General features: G+C 49.4%; 7 protein-coding genes across 7 annotated transcripts; 5 read left to right on the forward strand and 2 right to left on the reverse strand.

The window, feature by feature from the left end:
* Positions 1–291: 291 nt before the first annotated feature.
* On the forward strand, positions 292–2,122 carry CDV56_108011 (proline iminopeptidase; the record flags this gene model as incomplete). The annotated part of the gene is made up of 9 exons (XM_026761630.1): positions 292–340; positions 397–638; positions 703–947; positions 1,014–1,099; positions 1,151–1,315; positions 1,375–1,395; positions 1,452–1,590; positions 1,654–1,750; positions 1,811–2,122. 9 exons carry the CDS (start codon positions 292–294, stop codon positions 2,120–2,122), a joined length of 1,356 nt encoding a protein of 451 aa, XP_026615484.1.
* Positions 2,123–2,332: 210 nt separating this feature from the next.
* On the reverse strand, positions 2,333–4,494 carry MON1 (guanine nucleotide exchange factor MON1; the record flags this gene model as incomplete). The annotated part of the gene is made up of 5 exons (XM_026761702.1): positions 2,333–2,341; positions 2,400–2,601; positions 2,716–2,897; positions 2,961–3,823; positions 3,882–4,494. 5 exons carry the CDS (start codon positions 4,492–4,494, stop codon positions 2,333–2,335), a joined length of 1,869 nt encoding a protein of 622 aa, XP_026615485.1.
* Positions 4,495–4,896: 402 nt separating this feature from the next.
* Positions 4,897–10,813, forward strand: DOP1 (cellular morphogenesis regulator DopA; the record flags this gene model as incomplete). The annotated part of the gene is made up of 8 exons (XM_026761785.1): positions 4,897–4,987; positions 5,072–5,196; positions 5,253–5,402; positions 5,462–7,698; positions 7,751–7,977; positions 8,027–8,600; positions 8,664–9,498; positions 9,551–10,813. The coding sequence occupies 8 exons, from the start codon at positions 4,897–4,899 to the stop codon at positions 10,811–10,813; spliced, it is 5,502 nt and encodes a 1,833-aa protein (XP_026615486.1).
* A 1,568-nt stretch (positions 10,814–12,381) lies between these two features.
* Positions 12,382–13,348, forward strand: CDV56_108362 (putative HIT finger domain protein; the record flags this gene model as incomplete). The annotated part of the gene is made up of 3 exons (XM_026761981.1): positions 12,382–12,646; positions 12,716–13,217; positions 13,282–13,348. 3 exons carry the CDS (start codon positions 12,382–12,384, stop codon positions 13,346–13,348), a joined length of 834 nt encoding a protein of 277 aa, XP_026615487.1.
* A 500-nt stretch (positions 13,349–13,848) lies between these two features.
* Positions 13,849–15,903, reverse strand: CDV56_108399 (putative glycerol:H+ symporter (Gup1); the record flags this gene model as incomplete). The annotated part of the gene is made up of 4 exons (XM_026762018.1): positions 13,849–14,841; positions 14,892–15,461; positions 15,518–15,585; positions 15,648–15,903. 4 exons carry the CDS (start codon positions 15,901–15,903, stop codon positions 13,849–13,851), a joined length of 1,887 nt encoding a protein of 628 aa, XP_026615488.1.
* A 2,455-nt stretch (positions 15,904–18,358) lies between these two features.
* Positions 18,359–19,515, forward strand: AOX1_1 (alternative oxidase; the record flags this gene model as incomplete). Its single annotated transcript, XM_026762133.1, has 3 exons — positions 18,359–18,594; positions 18,655–18,945; positions 19,005–19,515. The coding sequence occupies 3 exons, from the start codon at positions 18,359–18,361 to the stop codon at positions 19,513–19,515; spliced, it is 1,038 nt and encodes a 345-aa protein (XP_026615489.1).
* A 945-nt stretch (positions 19,516–20,460) lies between these two features.
* CDV56_108573 (uncharacterized protein) lies at positions 20,461–21,999 on the forward strand (the record flags this gene model as incomplete). Its single annotated transcript, XM_026762192.1, has 1 exon — positions 20,461–21,999. One exon carries the CDS (start codon positions 20,461–20,463, stop codon positions 21,997–21,999), a length of 1,539 nt encoding a protein of 512 aa, XP_026615490.1.
* Between the last annotated feature and the right edge of the window lie 1,005 nt (positions 22,000–23,004).

The raw sequence follows: 23,004 nt of genomic DNA on the forward strand, positions 1-23,004 counted from the left end.
AGGACATCAGCACTAGCAGAGTAGTTAGCCATGTGACTAAAGCGAAAAACGAGTCTATAGATGATTGAACTCTATTCGAATTGAGACGGCTTGAGTTCTTATCGATGGATAGTCAAGACATTTTTCTCCTCCATTGATCGGGAGATCGTCCCGTTGGATGCGAGACAGCCAGGAACCTCCGCAGCATTTAGCATTTTCCCCTCCTCAAGTCAACAACTCCCACAGTTTGCGAGCTTCCATTATATTCATAGCCACTCCTACTCATAACCCACATCCCAATTTACAAGAATCATGAAGATGGCTGCGAAGTTAATCGATAGAAAATTTCATAATATCCCCGGTTCGTCCATTTGGACTCTTTATTCATAACGCGCACTGACAAGCGGGATTCTCCAGGGAAGTTTCGCGTGGCAGAGCTGCTCTTTGATGTGCCCGTGAACTACAGTAAGCCCAATGATGACAATCTGAGACTCTTTGCTCGCAGCGTCCGTCGTCTGGAGACTCCAGTTGATCCTGCCAACGGTAAGGGCGAGAAGCAGCTCCCTTGGTTGGTTTATCTTCAAGGAGGCCCGGGGATGGGCTGTCGACCTCCGCAAGAGTACGGCTGGGTTGGAACCGCGCTCGATAAAGGCTACCAGGTGCGTATTATCTTTTTGTCTCAAATTTTCTCCTTTGGAGCTTCATGTCCTCATCGTTGTGTAGGTGCTGTTCCTAGACCAGCGCGGTACAGGCATGAGCTCGACCATAACGGCTCGAACTCTCGCCCTTCAAGGCAATGCAGTGAAACAAGCCGAGTACCTGAAGCATTTCCGTGCGGATAATATTGTCCGTGACTGCGAAGCTATCCGTCGATGCCTCACTACGGACTACCCCGAGGACCAACGCAAATGGAGTATAATCGGCCAGAGTTTCGGCGGTTTCTGTGCTGTAACGTATCTTTCTATGTTGTAGGTCTTTCCCCACTTCATCCATATAGTTCAGCTTTATTGATAATACGTCTATCTGATTTAAAGCCCAGAAGGACTAACAGAGGCCTTCATCTGCGGCGGGCTTCCTCCTCTTGTTAATTTTCCAGATACAGTATATGAGCGCACCTACGGTATGTTTGGGCCTGAGTTGGCGTGTCTGTTCTCATTCTAACACAAAGAAGAGAAGGTCAAGGAGAGAAACAATGCATACTATAACAAATTTCCTGAAGATGTTGATCGAGTCAAGCAACTCGTTCAGTACTTGAAAGAGAACCGCGTCACCGTGCCGTCTGGCACTCTGACGCCAGAACGCATTCAGCAACTTGGTATCATGTTTGGAATGCACGGTATGTGAACTTGATTGCCCTGATGAATAAAAACGACTGGAGGCTCTAACGACTTGCAGGCGGTCTTGATAGCGTTCATGGTGATATTACATCTTATGCTTCAAATTCTATCTTTCACTAACTCCGAAGCTGGCAGATCTGCTGCTACGCGCGTGTAATGACCTGGAGCTCTTTGGTTTTCTCACACATCCAACATTGACCGCTCTCGACAGCTACGGTGGCTTCGACAACAATATCATTTACGCCATTCTTCATGAAGCGATCTACTGCCAAGGGTGAGAAAGGCCTTTGCAACTAGCTTATCGGTGGGATGTGAAACAATCGCTAACTCCTTCCAGGCAAGCCTCAAATTGGTCCGCGGATCGGTTACGCTCAGCTGATGCGCAGTTCAACATTGACGAGAAGCAGCCAAAGATATTGTTCACTGGAGAAATGGTAGGTTCTTCCTCCGGTAGATTTCCCGCAACAACGGTTAACTTCGACTCGTCACTATAGATCTATCAAGACATGTTCGAGTCATACACCGAACTGCAGCAGGTCAAAGACGCCGCAGAAATCCTTGCCACGACGGCCGAGTGGTCCCAGCTTTATGATGAGGCTCGACTCGCGAACAACGAAGTCCCTGTCTATGCAGCGACGTACGTAGAGGACATGTATGTCCACTTCGACCTTGCCTCGAAGACCGCGGCAAAGATCAAGGGTATCAAGCAGTTTATCACGAACGTTATGTATCATAACGCCATCCGAAGCAAAGCAGATGAGGTCATGCAGCAGCTCTTTGCTCTGCGAGATGACACGATCGACTAGACCGTTCGCTCGAGCCGTAAGGTGCAATGACTAGATGAGTCATGTCGGAAGCAAAGGCTTCGTCTTTGTCCCTAGATCTTGACTTAGGGACAATATGAGGCGCTTCAAGCAATACGAATTTGAGCATCTCGATCCATGTTGGTAGGAGATTCGTATGTGTTGCACATAGATGGCCTCGCTGTTCCGCGGAATACCTCAGTAATTTGGATTTCAGAAAACCTTTTTTTGAAATGAAGTCAATATTAGCCAAAAAAGTTCTCTCTTGCGGACGACCTACAGCTCCACCAATTATAAACAACCGTTCTTCCTCCCGTTGTACCCACTGGACAATCTTACTTGCACTCTGTGCAAGTGCATTGCGATTGGCATTGGGGCTAGCAACACAGTAAAGTTCAAATATTGGGGTCACCCAAGCAAAAGAACTGGCTGACTGGGAGATACAATGGTGAACTTTCACATGAGCATGCTTAGCATGAATACTAGAGTGTAGGTTATTATATGTTGACATCAGTCTGAAAAAAGGAACCACCAAGAGTTCATTAGTCCACGAACATATCAAGGGTTTGAGAGATGGCGTGATGGATTTGACAAACCTTCGGCGCCGAGAAATCGATGTGAACTCAGGGTCGTAAGAGGACATGGTGAATTGCACATTTGCCCGAGATTTATACAAAAAATGATGCAAGACGGTTCCGGGGACAATATCAGTAGTAGTCGGACGGCCTCTATCAATAGCCTCTTTGATGATCTTGATACTACTATTCTTCTCCAATTGCTGCCAGCGCCGCGTCGAGTTAGTGTCCTGAACAAGCCAGATTCTAGCGACAGATTTGCATACCTCGACAAGCGAATTTCGCATCTCCTGCAGTTCAAAAAAACCCTCCTTATTCGTGCTGATCAGGATGATCGCCACCGACTCTTCTTTTGTTGTCGTCTCGCTGGCAGCATTGCCTGAATCTTCGCGGAGATCAAGGAAACTGACATACATGTATAGATATCCGCTGCTGTTGAATCCGGGTAAGCAGACTGGGATCCAGCTCTCCCCACCTCCTGCTTTGATGCCTTCTGCTTCAAATATCATGTTGAACAGAAGTTGTAAGTCACCAGGATGTAGCGAATGTTTTTTTGGTCTCACAACACTGACTAGTCTACCTCCAGCAACCACCAGACCATAAAGAAGGCTGCTGACCTTGGTTTTTAAAAGCACATTATTGATCGCTTGTCGATGTGACTTGCGAATTTTCAAGCATTCCAATGCGGAGAGGAAAGTGGATGGTGATCCCTTTGTGAAGCTGTCTGCCAGAGTAGACAGCAGCGTCTCAGTCCCTTGCAGGGGCCGTTTAAGATCGGTAGACGGTCGAACAGAGAAGAGATGTGTCAACGAGGGCAGTGTTAGGGTAGACAAAATTTGCATGTACAAGGCTTCTAGCTGTAATTTCAGCTGCGTATCGCTCTCCAAGAGTCGACTAATTGCTACCAAGTATAATGGACCCTTGGTGATAATCACGAACTTAGTATCTCCGGCGCAAAAACTGCTCAAACGATCTTTCGCATCCTCGTAAAACGATATGATCGTCTGTATGACACCTATGTAGCCTGAGATCAGTCCACCATCACCATGCCTGGTCCAAATGGGTTTCCCAGCGGCAGACAAGATGAGATAGTGTTTTCTTTTAGACTTCCATCTCTCAAGAAGCAGCTCTGCGATTCGTGTTGAGTCAGTGAGATGATCACTACACAACAGCATATCACCACTAACCTTCATTCTTGCCTTGATCGTCCAGGTCTCCGATTGGCTCAAATTCACTCGTAAAGTCGTCTTCGACATCATCGGCCCGAAACTCTGGGAATTGAAGAAGCCCGCTGCTGTCCTGCTGAACGTCTCCGGACTCCACTGCAAGGAAGTCGCTGAAAACGTTTTCCGCCTCACCGAGCTCTGTGTTGGGTGCCGTGCTTCTAATACTAACAGAATCCCCCGCATCACTGCTTCTCGACGCTGTAAGCTGAGTGAGGCTTGCTTTGGCCCTTAGTGCCCCCGAAGGACCACGGGTAGGGTAGTTTTCTTTTCCACCATCGTTCAATTGCAGGAAGCTAATATCCGGTATCGACACGGCCGTCGTAGCCTTGGCCTGCAAACTAGCTGATAATGTTTGCCTGACTGAGCGAGAGGAAATGAACCCTTCATCTAATAAGCTCAAGGTGTTCGGACGCGGGGGGAGGGGTGGAGGCCTTTCTTCCAAGCTCGTGGAGGAATCATCGCTACCGGTATTCGAGGGTTCTTTTGCAAAGTATTCTGGAGTGCCGTAGGTATTTCTTCTAGCGCCGTCATCGCCGGGTGAGACCTGCGGTTGCTCTAGAGCATTCAAGTCCATCGTACGCAGATCATGCGCATCGATGCCACTTCAATGAGGTCCTGCTTTCCTTTGTGAACAGTAATCATTAGAATAAGTCAAGTGGTGTTAGACATCATTGACATTGAGAAAGCAATAATCTCATGAAGATCCGACGGCAGTAATCTAGGTTGCTCTTATCTGCTGAGCGCAGCTACGTGCAGTAGATAGATAGTAAGTGGAGATGGGTTGACGTCGATGGAAGGTCGAAGCTCCGAGGCGGGCGGAGACCCAAAATATCTCCGCCTGGTCTATTCAGGCTGCGTGTCTTTAGTTGTTCGCAACCATCCGCAAAATCATCCGATCATGCCAATCCTGATGCGCAAAATATGAAGCGGCGCGATCTACAGCACTTCCACCTACCGAATATTCGATACTGGCATCATGAGCCTTGATCCGAGCTCTTTTCCGAGGTCGAACTCCCCCGCAAGCTCCGACAGCTCCTTTACGCGCTCCCGCTTACGAGGGAAGGAGGGTACGCAAACCCCAGTTCAGATACGCAATTGAAGGCATATGTGATTATTCGGGACTATGCAACTCACTTTATCTCCGCAAACAGAGCCCTTGAAGAAAGACAAGAATTACCGCCGCTATGCTTCCAGTGTCGAAAGAGCCCTGTCGTTATTCGACACAGCGCTACAGGAATGGGCGGACTATATCTCATTTCTTAGTCGCCTCTTGAAGGTAATTTTAGGGCCCCATGCGCCTAGAATAAGAGGCTGATTGCTCACCTGGTTCAGGCTCTCCAATCGCATCCCGCAGACTTACCAGTCGTCCCCCACAAGGTGCTCGTAGCCAAACGTCTCTCACAGTGCTTGAACCCTTCCCTACCATCGGGCGTACACCAGAAGGCGCTTGAAGTATATACGTATATATTCAATCTGATTAAGGTTCGACTCGCGGGAAATTTTGAGTGTATCTCTGCTAATGCCTTTAATCGGCCAAATAGTCTGAAGGCTTGTCACACGACCTGCCCTTGTACCTGCCAGGCATCGCGCCCACTCTCACCTTCGCCTCGCTCACAGTTCGTCCTCTGTTCTTATCCTTGGTAGAGGCTCATATTTGCGGTCTCGAGCCATGGGCCATTCGTCCAGCTTTGAAGGCTATAATCTTGGCCCTTTTACCAGGCCTAGAAGAGGAAACCAGTGATGACTTCGATCACACGCTGCGACTTATTAACAAATTTCGCGACATCGCCACAAAGCTAGAAACGCAGAGATCTGGGGCGGATGCTGAATCAAGCGGTCAATATTTCTGGCAGTGTCTGTTCCTGGCATCCATCACTAGCCCTAGCAGACGTTCGGGTGTCCTAGCTTACCTGAACCGATATTTGCCAAAGTTAGGCATTACGGATCGCAGACCGAGTAAGGGTAATGGAAGTAAATATGAAGACATGCCACATGATATGCGCGTGGCGGTGGACTCCGTTATCATGCCTGAGCCGGGTTTGCTCATTAGGTGTTTTGCGTCCGGTCTGGTGGATGAACAAATCCTCGTACAGAGGAATTTTCTTGACTTACTCGTGACTCACCTTCCACTCAGCTCTCCTATACTGCAGTCGCGGATCACAGATGACGACCTTCAGAGATTAATCATCGCGGCTGTTGGGGTTGTTGCCCGACGAGACATGAGCCTGAACAGGAGATTGTGGGCTTGGTTCTTAGGACCTGAAGCTGCGAGTGAACAGCCATCTTTCGAACGCGAAGGGACAGCCGGATCGTATACTTTTGATGACGAAAAGCTATCGCAGTCAGAGTATTTCAGCCAATTTGGTCTGAAACCTCTTGTGAAAGGTCTTCTTCGGATGAATGAGCAAGACTCGAGAACACCCTCGGAAAGGTCAAAGCCATTTCGAATCTCACTTTCCTTGATGGACAGATGGGAAGTTGGCGGCCATATTGTTCCTGCAGTATTCCTACCCCTTATGCGAAACATCCAAGCCTTCAGAAAATCAGCTTCCAAGCATCAGTTCGACGAGGTTTTTCGCAGCGCCAGTGCCTTCTTCGATGGTGTCGAAAGCGGAGTGATATTCTCGGAGCTTCTTGGCCTGATAGACTGGAAAGCTGATGATTTTTGTAACAAGAAGACGCAGGCTTTGGACGACTTGCAACTCGCTCAGTTCATTTTGGACAATTTCAATGTTCGTGAAGAGGACATGCTTCTTGACCACGTACCTCTGTTGGTGCTTACTGTCCTCGTAAAATTGAGCGAGCTTTCATTATTTACTAAGGATTCCGGAATCGACCGTGACCAGCTTCTTGAAATATCCAACGGGCTTATGAGAGTTATGAACTCATTGACAGCGCTGCTCACAGAAAGAGCGTTCGCGAGAAAATCTGATTCGGCCAAAGCGATAGCGGATAATAATCCGTTGGTCGACATCAGCGACGTCGATATTATGAAAAGAATCCATAGTTTTTATGATCAAAGCAGGAGCAGTCTGGATCTTCCACCACTTCCTTTCCCCCCCAGACACTTGGGTGATATAATAACACGGAAAGCTCACGATCTTGCCGCATCGGCCCTTGAAGAACCCAATGGTAGTATACCTATTCAAGAGATACTGAATCTTCTGGTTGCTTTGCTGAAGCGACTTCCCAAATCATTCGTGTTCCGTGACAGGCGCTTCTATCTGGCTATTTGCAATCGTATGAACATGGACCAGGTGGAACAGTCGACATCTTCTTTCTCGGCTATTTCTTCCATTGTCTCCGCAGTGACCAGCCTGTATTTCATACACGCACCTGGGTACTATATCAGCTACGAGGATGTTGCAGAGCTGATACCGACCCTCGTCCGACATCTTTGGCAATTCCTCTCACCAGCAAGCCCCAAGTTTCATGTAGAGGCGGTCCGCTGTCTCTGGCACCTACACTCGGTTTCTTGGTCAGATCATATTGTCGAGGCGTCTATAACATCTTTAATGGTTGGTTCAGCACCAAGCTCCCACCATCTGTCATCTGAGGAGCAGGCTGGAAAATATTTTGTTCTTTGGAATCATAGCAACCATGGCTCCCACGAACTTTCTCCAAAACAAGCACACGATACGAGAAAGGCCCAAGCGTCTTACTATTCGTCAATGCTTGAGCGCCCTCTCTTTCTCGTTCTGGATCTTCTGAGTCAGGGCCCAAATGGGGCTTCACAAGTAGTCCAGCGATGGCTTCAAGATTTATCGTCCATTCAAAAGTGAGTCAGACCCTGAAGGTGGGGTTTGTACAATTCCTCATGTCTCTCTTAGGGTATTTCGCATCGTGATCTTGCGACTTGAGAATCTTCTCTTGCGAGAAGCTCAGCCAGAAAATGAGGGCGACAATGCTGTCATTTCCACTGACGACTATAAAGAGTGTAACTACCTTTTACGAACAATCTACAATATCCTGTGCTCGCTGTCTCATAGTGGATGGATGGCTCTTCTCACTCAAACATTGAATCCAGTGGATAAACAGAAGGACGTTGCTTGTGAAGGTAAGCTCTGGGAACCTAGTTTTGAGTGCTTGGCTTACAACGGGCTTAGATGGTGCTGAGTTTCAATCTCTCCACTCTATCATTTTCCAATTATCGTCAAAGGTAATCATTGGGAAAGGGAGGAATGCAGCAGCACAGGCCGACTATGAAGAGGTGAAACTACAACAGACCTCCCTGCTGGTTATAAGACAACTTCTTCTAGGACCCGGGGCTGAAGAGATCGCTGAGTCGGGAATTGACTCCTTCTTGGTTGATCAACTGTCTTCTGTCCTCGATGAGGGAGGTAGCGTCGATTTGCAAGGGGCTATGATAGATACCCTGCTCTCAGCGTTGAAAGTCCGATTCGCGCAAGCATACCTGCCACCACCCCCTCCTAGGCCAAAACATCAGCGAGCACAGTCCCGGGAGCGCCTCACAAGTCCGTCACTTCTTTCCTTTACGAGTGATAAGGCTGATAGAAGCCCTTCGCTTCCTGTCCAACCTCAACCTCCTTCCCAGCTCCTAGAGTGCCTTCTCAAAGGCATTAGCTCTAAAAGTTCGAGAGATATCGTGGAGAAGTGGACTCTACTGCTTTGTGAAGTGCTTCCTCTATATTCAGGATCCCTTTTCCAGATCCTGCTCATGTTAGTGGAATGCTTCTGTAAGGAGATTCAATTATCATATACGAATCTTCAGCTCTCTTTTAGACAGACAAACGGTTGGCCAGAAGATCGCTCTGAACATGCCACCATTACCCTACTTACCGGACTTGAGACGTGCATAGCGGCAGCTCACGAACGGCTTCTCGTTGAGGAAGCGAACGTACCAGCTGTCAAAAGCCCTGACCACGCCCATGGGTTCTTTGGCAACATGGTGTCGGGAGTATTTGCGACAGATTCCAACCAGGGGCGCTCGACCGCAGCGAACAACAGATTGACTGTATTGTTGTGCTTCCAAGATGCCGTTCGACTGTGCTTTTCCATATGGTCTTGGGGCGCCATGGAGCGAAATGGCCCACCCCAAGATGCCGAGTCTCTCGCATCCTTCCAATACACCTCTTTGCGGATGAGAAACAGGTCTCGTCGGATTCTTGAGCATCTTTTCACTGCGGAGGCTCTTGAATGTCTAGAGACGATGGTAGAGATGTGGTCAAGAGCAGACCCTGACACATCACCTCTGATTTTCAGTTTGCTTCACACTTTGGACGGATCTCGCCCAAAGATCACCATTCCAGCAATCTTCAATGCCATTTATACACGAACGAATCCTGCTGCCCTTGATCCCAACCGTAAATCTGCCTTGACATCAAGCCTCACTGAATCGGAACTGGCAGGGTTTCTGGTTACTTATGCCAGGTCTCTGGATGATGATGTACTTGACGAAATCTGGGCAGATTGTACAACATTTTTACGTGACGTCTTGAGCAACCCTTTCCCCCACAGACAGATTCTCCCCCGGCTAGTGGAATTTGCTGCCATTCTTGGAGCCAAAATGGAGAATACGACCTTTGGCGAGGATCGAAGGATGAGGAAGGAACTAGGGGTATGTCTTGCCCGCAGCATTAACCATGCAGTGCAGTATTAACTTCATGCAGGATGTATTGCTTCGTTTGCTCACCGCAATCTTCACAAGCAAGCCTTTGGGACTATCTCATGATTCGAGTATGCTGGGGAGGCCATCCCTGGATTATGACAACTCGGCTGTACCGCACGCTGGCCCTGACGATATGCTCAGTATTCTTGCACTCTCGATGCCATCTTTTACCGCGCTATTAGGCGATTCTGATCGCATCGTCTCCGCTGTGTCAGGCATTTCCTCTCATGTGATCGGGCCTCTTCTGCGTTCGCGGCTATTCCCTAACAATATAAACGGCAGTGTGATGTCTCTCCTGCAACACATTGTGAAGGTTCCAGCTGCTGCAAAAATCTGGAAGAAAGACATAACCGATGCCTTCAACGATCCACGATTTTTTGGCTCCCAGGTTGATCTTGTGAAAAGCGGTTGGATGAAGCTCCTCAGGCAATGGGTGATCGCCGACAAAGACCGCCTATCAGAGTTGATGTCTCGTCTTCCAGCGCCGAGCACAGCAGGGCTCATGTTCGGTGTTGGTGCATCTGCTGCTCGCTTGGAAGCTGACCGGAAGGCTCAGTTGAATCTGCGGAGGATAACACTGCTGATTTTATCTGCAAATGAGGATTACTTCATTGGAGAACTACCAGAGCTGCTTCAGAAGCTGGAAGATCTCCTTGCAGCAACGAGCTCGTCGTCTCCGTCCTCCACCACAAGAGCAGAGATATTCATGGTACTTCGCGCGCTTGCGCTGAAGACTTCAACTACCACTCTTGCGCCATTCTGGCCATTAATCAATACAGAGCTTCAGGAAGCTATCTCTGCCATACCGCTAGGAGCGCAACAAGAAGTTTACAATGCATACTCGTTGTTGCAAGCGTGTAAGCTTCTGGATACACTACTTGTTCTGGCGCCTGATGATTTTCAGCTTCTCGAGTGGCTTTATGTCACCGATACGATTGATGCTGTTTACCCCCCTGGGCATCTAGAATCAATGGCGCTTGCAGACGAGATCTCGCAGACCCTGGGTGTACGTGGGTCCGCGCCACCAGGTTCACCGCGTGAAGCTACCGAGTCTAGCGATGGAATGAAGCGGCCTGAGCTGACATTGGACTGGATCCGTGAGACGGCAAAGGACGAGCTTATTGATCGTGTACTTCGACCATTTCTCGACCGACTTAGTATTCATGCTTTCGAAAGCACTTATGGTTTGGGCAACCCTGACTTGAAGAGTTGCCAGGACGACTTATTGGCGGATTTGTTCAATGAGAGCGCCATGGCCAATTGATGTGCCTGTTTTGTTGTTCTTGTATCAATTAGTTGATATCTGTCTCTATAATACTAAACAGCTTTGATGTAATGACCTGTTGCCCTTTTGACAGATAGAACGCGACGTATGGTGTCGCAGGTTCCATCCCTAGCATTAGTTAGCGCTTGGAAGCTGTTGCATATTTTATAGGATGAATCTAGGCAGTTGCTCAGCGCTGAGAATATGCGATAAATAAACTCACAAGCACTGAGCTCAAATAATAATAACTTGCTCTATACGCTCAGCGATGATGTCTTTGCGCCTGCAGCAGTTGGAAACCGAAAACAGTGCAGACAGGAGTCGCCGGATCCAACCGCATTTCGCAGCGCCAAAACAGGCAACACCAACGTCACGCGCTCGTGACAGTCAACGCCCAACTTCATCTCCTGATTAAATGTGAGAAGATGAAACTTTCCTTCTCTAGTCTCGAGTTCTAAAGCATGTTTCTCACTAATTGGAAGCATAGCTCTCCAGACTTATGACCAAACATGATTGCACATAAAAACGCGATTTCTCTGTTGCGCTCTGGGGCGCCCAGGTCCGCATTCGGATCTGTCTGCGGCTTCTCGACATCCCGGAGCCTCAGGAACGCAGGTACAGCATTGCCTGCGAGGAAGCCTCTGGGTGCATTCCGTGGCGGGTAAGAGCTTCAAATTTCTGTGTTTGATTGTTTTACCGGATATATGGGATGTTCTCCTGACGCCTGTTCTAGGTTGTTTGGGTTCCTCGCTGGAACTGCTGTTGCCGGTGCTTCGGTCTACTATTACATTCTGGGAGAGTACAGAGTGGCAAATCAAATGCTGAATGAAGATATCCATGTATGTCTCTGATCGCTTTCGTCTACAAGCAGGATTCTTGAGGATTCTGTCCCTACCTCGTCTTCCCTGTCCGTCTCGTGCTGCTATGATGCTATATCAAAGCATCCTGAGATTATGATTCTGTGCACAGCTGGACGCAATGGACTGGACACCTCGATTGATTTCTCGTCTCACTTCCCTAATCATCCGTACTTTGAATCATACTGATCGAATTCCACCAGGCTCTACAAGCAGCCACAACAAGACTGCAAACTTACGTGACGGAACTGGAGACAAAGATAGACCAGTTGCAAAAGAAAAAATGAGGGAAAATTGTCTGATTATCTTTAATCTTATCACTGTTTGCTTCTCACTTCCGAGTATTACATCTTCTGTTGGATCTTTACCAGCTTGAGCAAGTGTACCACGCTTTAGGTTCTGTTTGTACAGTCTCCACAAGAATGACATATCTGGAGTCATTTGAGACCACTAATTCTCTAATGATATATACTCCAATGGTACTCTGATCGAAGGACCGAGTTCAGTGATCAACCAATACTACACATAGAGATGCACCTCAAGCACGTGACCCAGTTCTTCTACCTGAGTCCTCTTGTAGAGGATGCAAACACTACAAACACTTATCCGTGGCGCGGTATCTTTTGGGCAATATTAAGAGCTTCACGCTGTCAGACAACCATCGCGATGGAAGCATGTTAGGCCATATCAGGCACTTCTATCATTTCCATCATGTACCGCATTGAAGTCCTCCCCAGCACATCCACCCATGTCACGCCCGGATGGACTTACGTCCCCGACCGCGGCTTCGACCCAGCCCAAGCAGCTATCACACCTACCATCGGCAGGAAACGAGGCATCCGCGATAGTGGTCGTACCGACTTGTCTTCGCGCCAGAACAATGCAATCATTCGCCACTTAGCTGAGCTTGACCGGGAGAACCATCGAGACGTGCATATTCCGATTCCGGTGAAACAGAAGGATACGGCTGGTAGAGGTATTGCAAGCATTGCGCTGAGATTCTAAAGCAAACCCGCCATGGCTGACTTGCACCTACTACTGCTAGGAACACGAGGAAAGACAACTTCAAACGTGCGCCGTATCCTGCAATCGCAAAAAACCTTCCGAAACTACCTCGATGACGAGGAGGCCGCCCTGGCCCAAGCCGCGCAGTCAACTATACAACGCCCCTCCATCAGCAAGATAACGAAGCCATCACGACGAAGTCTAACTCCCGCTGCCACTCCCAAGTCAGACTCATCGAAAAGGAAGCAATCCACTGTCCCACCGTCAAGGGCCTCAACGACCCCCGCAGAGACCAGCACCCACGCGACGCCCTCCGGCACAGACGAAGACAACAAGCAGCCCGAGCCGGAAACCGAGAACCTGAATCGACTGATCAAATCAGAGCACGATAACGATCCCCTTCTAAAGTCGTACATCCCGTCCGCACCCTCGGAGCGCATCATGCAGGCACTCCTGGCCGAACCGCCACTCACATACAACGCGGCCCGTGCTGGTCCACCCCTAACCGCCAAGACACCACGGCACTTCTGCTGTATGTGCGGGTATTGGGGCAAGATTCGGTGCAAGAATTGTCATGTTCGGACTTGCGGACTGGCTTGTTACAAGGTTCATGAAGACTCGCGATGCGGAGCCTTCTTCTGAGGTGTCTGGTGCATACCGGTTCGGCCGGTAAGCGTTGACAAAAAACATACCGATGTCAACATTGTTGAGAATGCCAGCTTCATAGCGGTCAAGGGGCCGAGTTGCAAGACCTGTTGCGAAAGTCGCAACGGTCTCACAAGACGCGATTTAACGCTGTAGGGGATGACAGGCGTCATTCATCCATCCCTGCACTCACACAGTCTATCACTAATGCTTAGACTCCTTACCGTCCCTCGATGGTATAAATCGTTTGAGGCGTCTCCTTTCACGATCGATGCCAATGCCTCATGGCAAATTCAATTCTAGATGATTCAAATGATTCAGACAGGCCACCATCGCAGCTGGTGGAAGGTTCGTCTGCATGCTGCAGCCATAGTCGATGTGACTCGCAAAGCCAGGAGCTTTCAGTAGTCCATCATACCCGCTACGAGTGGAATATCACGGCTCTCAACGTCTCACATAGACAGTTTTTAATGATCAATGTCTATGTACATAAATAACATCAATTCAGAGAACTCTGATATCCAAGAATCAACACTTCATCTTAATACCAGCCCGTAACTCCTCTTCTCGAATCTCGAACATGACCTGCACACCCACAAACAGTGCTGCACAGGCAGCAACAAGGAAGCCAATGCCCGAGTAAGATCCAAGAATCTCCGATAAGAGACCCTTGAGCCCGTCCAGTCCCAAGGCAAATCCAACAAGATTGGCAACCATCATCATAAGGATATTTCCAACAGCACCGACACCGCAGAGAACACGGTATGTGGTTGGGCGCGAACGCCATTTGTGAGCGGGAAACAGCAAAGTAGCAATGACCTCGGGCAGGACAAAGAGGGTGATGAGCCAGCCCCACATGAGAAGACGAAGGTTAATGTCGTGCCACAGAGCGACGAACGTGAATACCACAAGGAAATTGAAGATCTGACGTGCTTTGGAGAGGAGGCCTGACGAGGATTTGTTCGCGCCTCCTGAGCGTGCTCCTCCACCCAGAGGTACGTAGAGATAGCGGACGATCCAGCGGTTAAAGGATCGGTGCCAGCCGCGCCAGAAGGCAAAAGCGGAGTAATTGTTCGACACACAGCGGACCATATTCTCAGGGGGATCGATACCATCGACCATGGCCCAGAGGCGGAAGAAGCGCCAGGGAATGAGAAGTTTGAGCCAAATGATATGTAGATTGAAGAAGGCGAGCATGCTAAGTTGTCCGGCTGAATACAGGGACCAATCAGGCGACGCCTGGGAAATAGCCAAGGCGTATATATAATGAAGGATCAATTCCATGCTGAGCAACGTCAAGAAGAATCGGATGCCGTATAGAAGAGTGCGGGTTTTTGTAAGGGATGGTGGCGCGTATCTTTGCTGAGCGATATAGTCGTTGAAGGTCAGGATTGGACCGGTCAAGTACAAAGGCGAGTAAAGGGCATAGGCGACGTAATTTCGAGTATTGAACGCAGTCGGTTCTGGCGGGATGTTGACACGATCACGCTCCGACAGCGCTGCTGGATCGAGCTGTTTCTTCTTATGGCTGTCAGTTATCACTCGCAAGTGTCAGTGATCTCAGAGCATACTTCAATTGCGCTCGCCGCTGGATAATCCAGGCTCCAGTAATAATCCATATTGAAACTGATCAACCGCAGGACCGTCAAGTTGAAGAGTATTTCCCATCGGGGCATTAAGCCTCCAAAGCCATCGATGTATCTAGCCCATTGCACCAAGTGAGCTTCTTCTGCCCCACCCACTGTGAAGAAAGTGGCCATGCGCTCAAGCGGGTACCCGCCACAAAGCTCGTTGGCGAATAAAGTGGAGATGTTGAATATCCAGGTGGCCGCGGGGATATATTTCCTAGGGAAAGACTTGGCAATCTTGTAGTTCAAGTACAGGACCACGAGAACCTTGATAGCCGAGACACCATGGAGGGCAGTTATGAACGCGAGAGCAAAGTAATAATCGAATCGCACCCGTCGATCCAGTCGAGCGTCTCCAGCAGCCACCGCATCGGTATTTCGAGAGACAGAGGTGGCATGGGACCGCAGTAGATAGCGCTCATAGACGCGACGAAGCAATGGATGTGCGACGAGAAGGATGAGAAGGTAGGGAATGTTATCACGGAAGTTTGAGAATTGGGCATCGGAGTTGTCCTATTCAATGTGGCCATCAGCATCATGGAGAACAGCGGTATGCAGCCAATACTCACCACCTTACGGCCAGGTATCCAGCCTGGCGATAGCAAATGTTCGTAAGTAGAATAAGTGGGATGACTCTCTAAAGCATTTGATCAGCATGGGTCTCCAATCTCCCCGCACACTCGCAACCACACGCCGTACCTTTCGAAGCATCAATGACAGTCTTGAACATCATGGGCACCACGGTTAAGAAGACAAAGTAGTAAACAAGAAATTCAGGCGTTCGCCAGTTTGGAGGCGCAGCGCCATTGGCGATGGCATTTGCGCGAGCATCTTTCGCAGACGGGGGTCGCGTGTCAGCAGCGGCCTTTAGCGATGTCGTCGCAGATGCGGTGAAACGAGTGTCGAGGGTATCAAGAGAGTAGAGTCTCCGAAACCAGAAAAAAATTGAAGTCATTTTAACACAAGCATCGCATGCCCGGACCCATTGACAAAGGTGCCGAGAGAAGAGGAAGATGGATTGCGGAGAGCGTTTGGGAGGAAAACGAGCTCAGGGGCGGAGTCAGCCACAGATTACCTACCTAGGTACGGGGTACAACAGTCAAGAATCACGAGCTTGAGTTGGGGCATCTACTACATAACGACCTACGGTCTGAACTGCGATACTCCTCTCAAAGCTTGGTTCTTAAACATCACCACTGCAATCAAGCCAAACCTCCAGCTCCAGAGCTTTCCTATCTGCGATCTTGAAGATCCAATTCCTTATGAGTACCTTAGTGAGTAGGTACTCTTCGAGTACCTTGGCTTAATATTGGTCAGTATCAGTGCCTGACCCCAAAAAGGCACTAGTGTTTGAGCTAGCCTAAAATGGAAAAGAGTGCTAAATTTGGAAGGCGCCCGCCTACTTTGACGCTTCGCAGCCTGAGGCATCACAGTACGTAGCTGGAGCCCCACTTGATGGCCAGAATGAACGAAGCAACTCACCACGGCTATGATCAAAACAAAACACACCAAAAGGATCACGATTGCACGACCTTGAATCACAGAACAAGAATCAAAGACTTTGTCAACATGGCATCGCGGCGAGTACTTCTACCCCGATCCCATCTAGAATTCCCAGTCGCGTTTCGTCTTCTTTCTATCTTAAGACGTCATCTGAATTCATAGCACGTGACTGACATGTATCAGACTGCATTCAAAGTCCACGGCTCTGTGCAAGGTAAGTACTTCACTGCTGCTCCTTGATGTCTTACCAGCGTGGTTCGCGCTTCGCCATTGAGTACGTCGAATGGTTACTAACTCAATCAACGTTTTCCAGGTGTCGGATTCCGGTAGGATGATGGATCTGCCTACAAAGACCTTCAGCATAGACACATTTCTAACCCCTATCTTCTGACCTCCAGTGACTTTACTCAGAAGCGTGCAGTTGAGTACGGGTTGAAAGGTTGGGTGAAGAACACTACTTGTGGAAGAGTTCGTTCAACCCCTTAGATACCTATACATCAACAGGAGGCTAAGGTCATGGCAACAGGTTGAGGGAGAAGTCCAAGGTGACGACGAGACACTCCAGAAGTTCTTCAAAGACATCGACAAGGGACCACGTCTCGCACACGTAGTCAAGGTCGAACAAAGGGATCTCAGTCTAGAAGAGGGGGAAGATCACTTCGCTGTCAGACGAACTTCCGAATCAGTCTTTGAAGCTGCTAAATGATTGAACTCAATATGACTTTCTGACCGGAGTTCCCAGTCTGCGTCTTCCAACCGAATGAAATTCTTCAATGAGCTGCCTGAATCAGCCCTCAGTGTATCTAAAAATTCACTGAGCAATGACTGTGAGAACGTTATAAGTGGACGTAATGGGCGATCTAGTCATGCTCTTGTAGGTCGGCGACGCGGGAATACTTCGGCCAATGGGATCCTCCATCTTGACGGCACCTTGACCCCTGCCGCTGCGATATGGAGGGCCTTGACTGACGCAATGGGTCACCGAGAATTTTTAGCAGCAACAAAGCAGGCCCCGAACACCGAGCGCCGCGTTCATGTTCAACTTGCGTCCCGATTTTTCTTCGGCAGTAGCTCACTGTATCTGAAAGATGGGCGGGCTGAGTCATTCGCCGTCTGACGATCCCGGCTTTCTCCGAAGTCACATGGCTTGATCCTGTATTTTAGGACGATACGATATCGTATTCAGATGACAGAACCGAGATAATGCCGTCATCAGCTTCACAAGTTCTTCTGCCATAGGGATAATGGGAAGCATGTACAACTTGCTTCTACTTCGTCTAGGGTCTGCTGCTGATGAAGTGAATCTTTGATATTGTTCAGAGTCCAATTTTCAGTCCTGATCGTGGTGTCATGTTTGGTATCAATGGGTGGCTTCTATGTAACTTCGACGTTCATTCTAGCTTCTATCAATACTGGAACCCGCCCGCTGGTTCCTCAGGTCCCCCAGTAGAAATCTTTGAAGCTAAGCCCGAACTCTATCAGATTCCACAATCCATACCGATGGCGATATGAAATGTGCTCTCTACCTAAGCCTTGCTAATCTTGGTGCGGCCTATCAGTTAAGAGATAATGTGCGCAATGATGACTGGAACTATAAGGATCTTCTACGGTGAGAGAATTTCTTGGTTCATCCCAGAGGAGTGCCCACTGTCTTTGTTTGGTTCCGCGTGGCTTCCGGGTTTTGCCATGCATATGGATTTGGACACATTTGGACCGTTGGGTATAAAAGGCCGTGACAGTAGAGGACCATAAGCTGTAGTCGTTATTCAGATATCCAAACCCTCAAACAATACTCTTGATTCAGCCAAGAAGTCATCATATCTATTCTCTTCGGAGTTCAGACATCCTTGCCTTACCGTCTGAGAACTGATAACTACCTTTTCCTCATGAACTCGATAACAGCAACCATGCCCTTACGGGCTACTATACTTCCCAAACCATACCTCCAGTTTACTATTCGGACCTACACAAGTGCAGTGGCGGCATCGCGATGCAGTCGCCCCCTGCTAGCAAGCAAGAACCACTTCCAGTCGATCACAAAGCGGTCCATTTCATCAACGCCACAGTCACAAATCAAAGACTACTTCCCTCCGCCGAAGGCTCCTCACATTAAGGAGGTTGAGACGGCCTGGATTCATCCTATGTATGTGCTCTTTGATTGATATCAACACTTTCGACGCGCTCCCGTGCTAACAGTTAGCAGTTACTCCGAAAGCCAGATGCGCGATGTCCAGATAGCCCACCGAGAAGCCAAGAACTGGTCCGACTGGGTGGCGCTCGGGACAGTCCGAGTGCTCAGATGGGGTATGGACTTGGTGACCGGGTATCGACATCCCAAGCCAGGCCAGGAACACAACGCCAAATTCCAAATGACCGAGCAGAAGTGGCTTACTCGATTCATTTTCCTCGAGAGCGTGGCTGGCGTGCCAGGCATGGTTGGAGGCATGCTGAGACACCTGCGGAGCTTGAGACGAATGAAGAGGGACAATGGATGGTGAGTCCCAATCTAGTGATCAACTTTCGGCAATTGTAGTTGTTGCTAACAATCACCAGGATCGAAACTCTTCTTGAAGAGGCATACAATGAGCGTATGCATTTGCTTACCTTCCTCAAGCTTGCTGAGCCAGGATGGTTCATGCGTCTCATGGTCCTTGGAGCCCAGGGTGTCTTCTTCAATGGGTTCTTCCTTTCATATCTGATCTCCCCACGCACCTGCCACCGGTTCGTCGGTTACCTTGAAGAAGAAGCCGTCATCACCTACACTCGGGCCATCAAGGAACTTGAGACGGGAAAGCTGCCCGATTGGGAGAAGCTGGCTGCACCCGATATCGCCATCCATTACTGGAACATGCCTGAGGGCCAGCGCACAATGAAGGACTTGTTGTTGTACGTGCGGGCCGACGAAGCCAAGCACCGCGAGGTCAACCATACCCTAGGAAACCTTCAACCGAATGCGGATCCGAACCCTTACGCAGCCAAGTACAAGGACCCCTCCAAGCCTCATCCGACAAAGGGGATTGAGAATTTGAAGCCGACCGGATGGGAGAGAGAAGAGGTTATTTGATTTCTTCCCTAGGAATTTTTCTTTTGTCTCTTGTTCCAGCATTTGAAGCCTGCATGTGATAGATGGCCTGTCTTTTCATTTCATGCTTCATCTTGTTACCTCGGAGTCTTAGGGGGGTTATTCATTGTTGGTCTGATCAGTTTTTTTTTTTTTTTTTTTTTTTTTTTCGGTTTCAAGGAGCATGGAGTTCAGTGATACCTAGGCTGCATTCCAGCGCTTCTCCTCTCTCAAAACAATGTATGAATATCATATTTCTGTGGCAATCTTCTCCTCAATCATGGTAGAATCAAGATACATAGTAGTACGTAGTAACTAGAAAGCATGTGCCTTACGATTACGATCTGCGCCGAACTCTGGAACGAACGGAAAGCTGTCGAATGCGGGGCACAAGGCACGGGGCAACACTAGACCTGTTCTGGCAAAGTACCAACAAAGGGAATTGGGTCGGCGGGTGTGCCTGAGAGGATAAGACCAACAGCGATCGAACATGAGACACAAGATAACGGACAGAAACCATCGAGAAAACAGAGAGACAATAACAGTTCCTGACTATGAGTAGTGTACGAGTAATCAAAGACATGAAATTTGGAGTTGCTATAAATACTTCGAATCGTCATGATCATAGACGTGTTGGCCCTCGGACTATCGACCCGCTCGCCCCTTTAGTGGAAAAAAGCCCCTTTTGGACCTCGAACAATTTATTGAGTCTCTTGTCGATCCGTCACCACCACCGGCACACACTGACCAAGCAATAATAATCTGGCCAACGGCCGATATTAACGTCTGGGCTCCAGAAAAATACGGGACCATTACCGGCTTGATAACAACCTGTCCTCTCCACGTCGTGTGAGATATCGCCCGATCGAACTGAGTCCGATCTGTTTCCATATCGATACTTTCAACCCGAGAGAAGAAACCGGCCGTCGAGTTCAATACTCAAGAAATATGGACGAGACTATTGATTCAGAATCTGTCCTCTCTCCCGTGAGGGCCTCATCGCCGTCCCCTTCCATCCCAGCAACGCCTGCGATCTCCTCGTGTCCATCCCCTGACCGTACCTTCTCCACCATTTCGTCCCTCTCAACCTCGTCGGCCACATCCGCCGATGCCAGATCATCAATTTCCGTCTCTTCGAAACGACACGGGTACATCCGACCACAAGGAGCCGAATTCGCTGAGTCAGCGAAGAATCGCGAGAGTGTGATGAGTCTGGGGAGCATTGCCCACCTGCAGTACTATTTCGCGAGAACAGGTCTGCTGGAGGGCAAGGGTGGCCATGCACGCGAGTGGAAGAAGAAGAAAAGGCCGGAGGAGGAGCCTCGGCTACTGTTGACGCCTAATGCTCGGTTCATCGATGATTTGACGGAGAGCCCGACAGAGGAAGAGGTTTCGGATATCGGTGAGGAGGATTTGGAAGACGAGATGATGCTCCCGCCGACTGTGAGCACGTACAGCGTTAAGACGCATCATATTCCGCCACCGCCGGATGTGCTGGCGCTACGGACGGATTTGCTGGATGCGGTCGACAAGGCTGAGAAGAACATCAAGGACCTTGGGTCGCAGAAGGAGCCCCCGCCGGAGATGGTGCCGCCCCGGATCAGTGTTTCTCGAGAAGATATTCCAAATTCAACGGGAGGGGTGGTGGTTTCCCGGCCAGGCACGGCCAATGGTCCGCCAGGATGGCATGAGATTCAAGGCATGCGCATTCTGGATGCGGTTACTCTTGCCATCCGAGCGGCCAAGGTTTACTATACGGCGCATGAGCGCCCCGAGCGGTTGGCTTCGATCAAGCCCGAGCGGGAAATCCGGCAGGAATTGTTTCATGTTCTTGAGCTGCTGAAGCGATGGGCCGCTCGCAATTTTGCGGGGGGCCTTCGCGAGGACGAGCAATCGTCGATGATGGATTGGATATCAAATGTACGCCAGATGCTTGCCAAAGAGGAGAACCTGGAGGCTTTGGAAGCGAAAGAGCGCGAAGGGTGGGACTGGGCGAATGGCGACTGGAGCGGAAGAGAACGAGAGCGCGAGGAATCATTCCTGCGCAGCTTGATAGAATCCGATCCGCCCTTGCCAACGTGGACGTCCACCGACGACGGTACATTGCCGACACCAATCCTTGAACGACTGCGGGACGGCCGAGACCTCGTCCGCATCCACAACCAGGCGGTCAAGAAATCGAAGCGACCATTCGGCGAGATCAAGTCGTACCATCAGGACGTTGCCAAGCCGTATCGATGTGCGGAAAATCTTCGCTTCTGGCTCAAGGCGGCAGAAATCCGATGGGAGACGAAGCTGGAAATGGACGTGATGGGCGTCGTCAACGGCACCAGCGATGAGGCCTGGAGGCAATTCGACACGGCTCTTTTGTCATGGTGCCAGGCAGTCCGGGAAGAATTGATGCGAGACTGGCGCGAGCCACAGACGGCACCAGTCGCTGCATGTACCCTGGCTACGGACAGTCAGGGAGCAGGCGATCTTGCATAAGTTCATAACATTACAGATACAGGCATACATATACCGGCGCAGTGTTCCTGGGTTGAAAGGGAGGGGCAAGGGAAGGGGCTGGTACGGAATGAGTGGTACCACGTATTGAGTTCTCTGTTTGCTGTCCATCATTTAGATACCCCTTACTTGTCTTGTCGTCTTGAGTTTTTGCACATTTTCATTTTTCTTCATACGTACTTGCTATGTTCTACACGTTTCAACTGCTGGTTGACTTGCATATATCTGCCTATTGGTTGGGCCAGCCATTTTAGATTCGGACTGGTTGCACACTTGGACTCCTATGGCCATCATCAACAACAAAACGCGGTATGAGTTGGGCTGAAATCCGACCACTTCTTTTCTCTTTCGGTCTCGGTTGACTATTGGGTTCCATGGTTGAATGGCTTACCTGACCGACTATCTAAACTCTGCTCTGTTTATTTACGTCGGGTGGGATTGGGTTTTGGACTTTTGGTAGAAGACGGGCAGCAAACATTACATCTAGACTGTCCAGAGATCATTATACTCAGTATACTCAATCACTCAGTCGGAGAATGATAAGGATAAGATTATCCTGGTCAAGGAAGAACTCCCCAGGGCAAGATGACCCCCTAACGCAGAGAAAATAGCTAGCTAGCTGCAATAATGATTGAAAGGCGGCGGGCGATCGACCGTTGAAACGTCGTCACTAGTGGATTCAGGCAATGCAAGGTGAGCCTGAGGCAGGATACGCTGTGAGCCTTGTTTCATTCATTCTTATGGGGGGCAGAGAGCTGTATTTTACTACTACTGTTGTCCACTATCTATGATGTAGCCGGACCGCTCTTCCTCCCCCCCCCCCCCCCCCCCCCCCCCCCCCCCCCCCCCCCGCATTATCCAGAAAAAAAAAAAAAAAAACAAAAAACACCTTACAACAACAAACACATAATATAATATTAGATTGTTGTTGTTCTCTTTTTGATACCATACAACGTGGGGGGAAGGGTCGAAGGGCGGAAGGGCGGG

Source organism: Aspergillus thermomutatus (genome assembly GCF_002237265.1).
Source record: "Aspergillus thermomutatus strain HMR AF 39 chromosome Unknown NODE_65, whole genome shotgun sequence".
Classification (NCBI taxonomy): Eukaryota; Fungi; Ascomycota; class Eurotiomycetes; order Eurotiales; family Aspergillaceae; genus Aspergillus; species Aspergillus thermomutatus.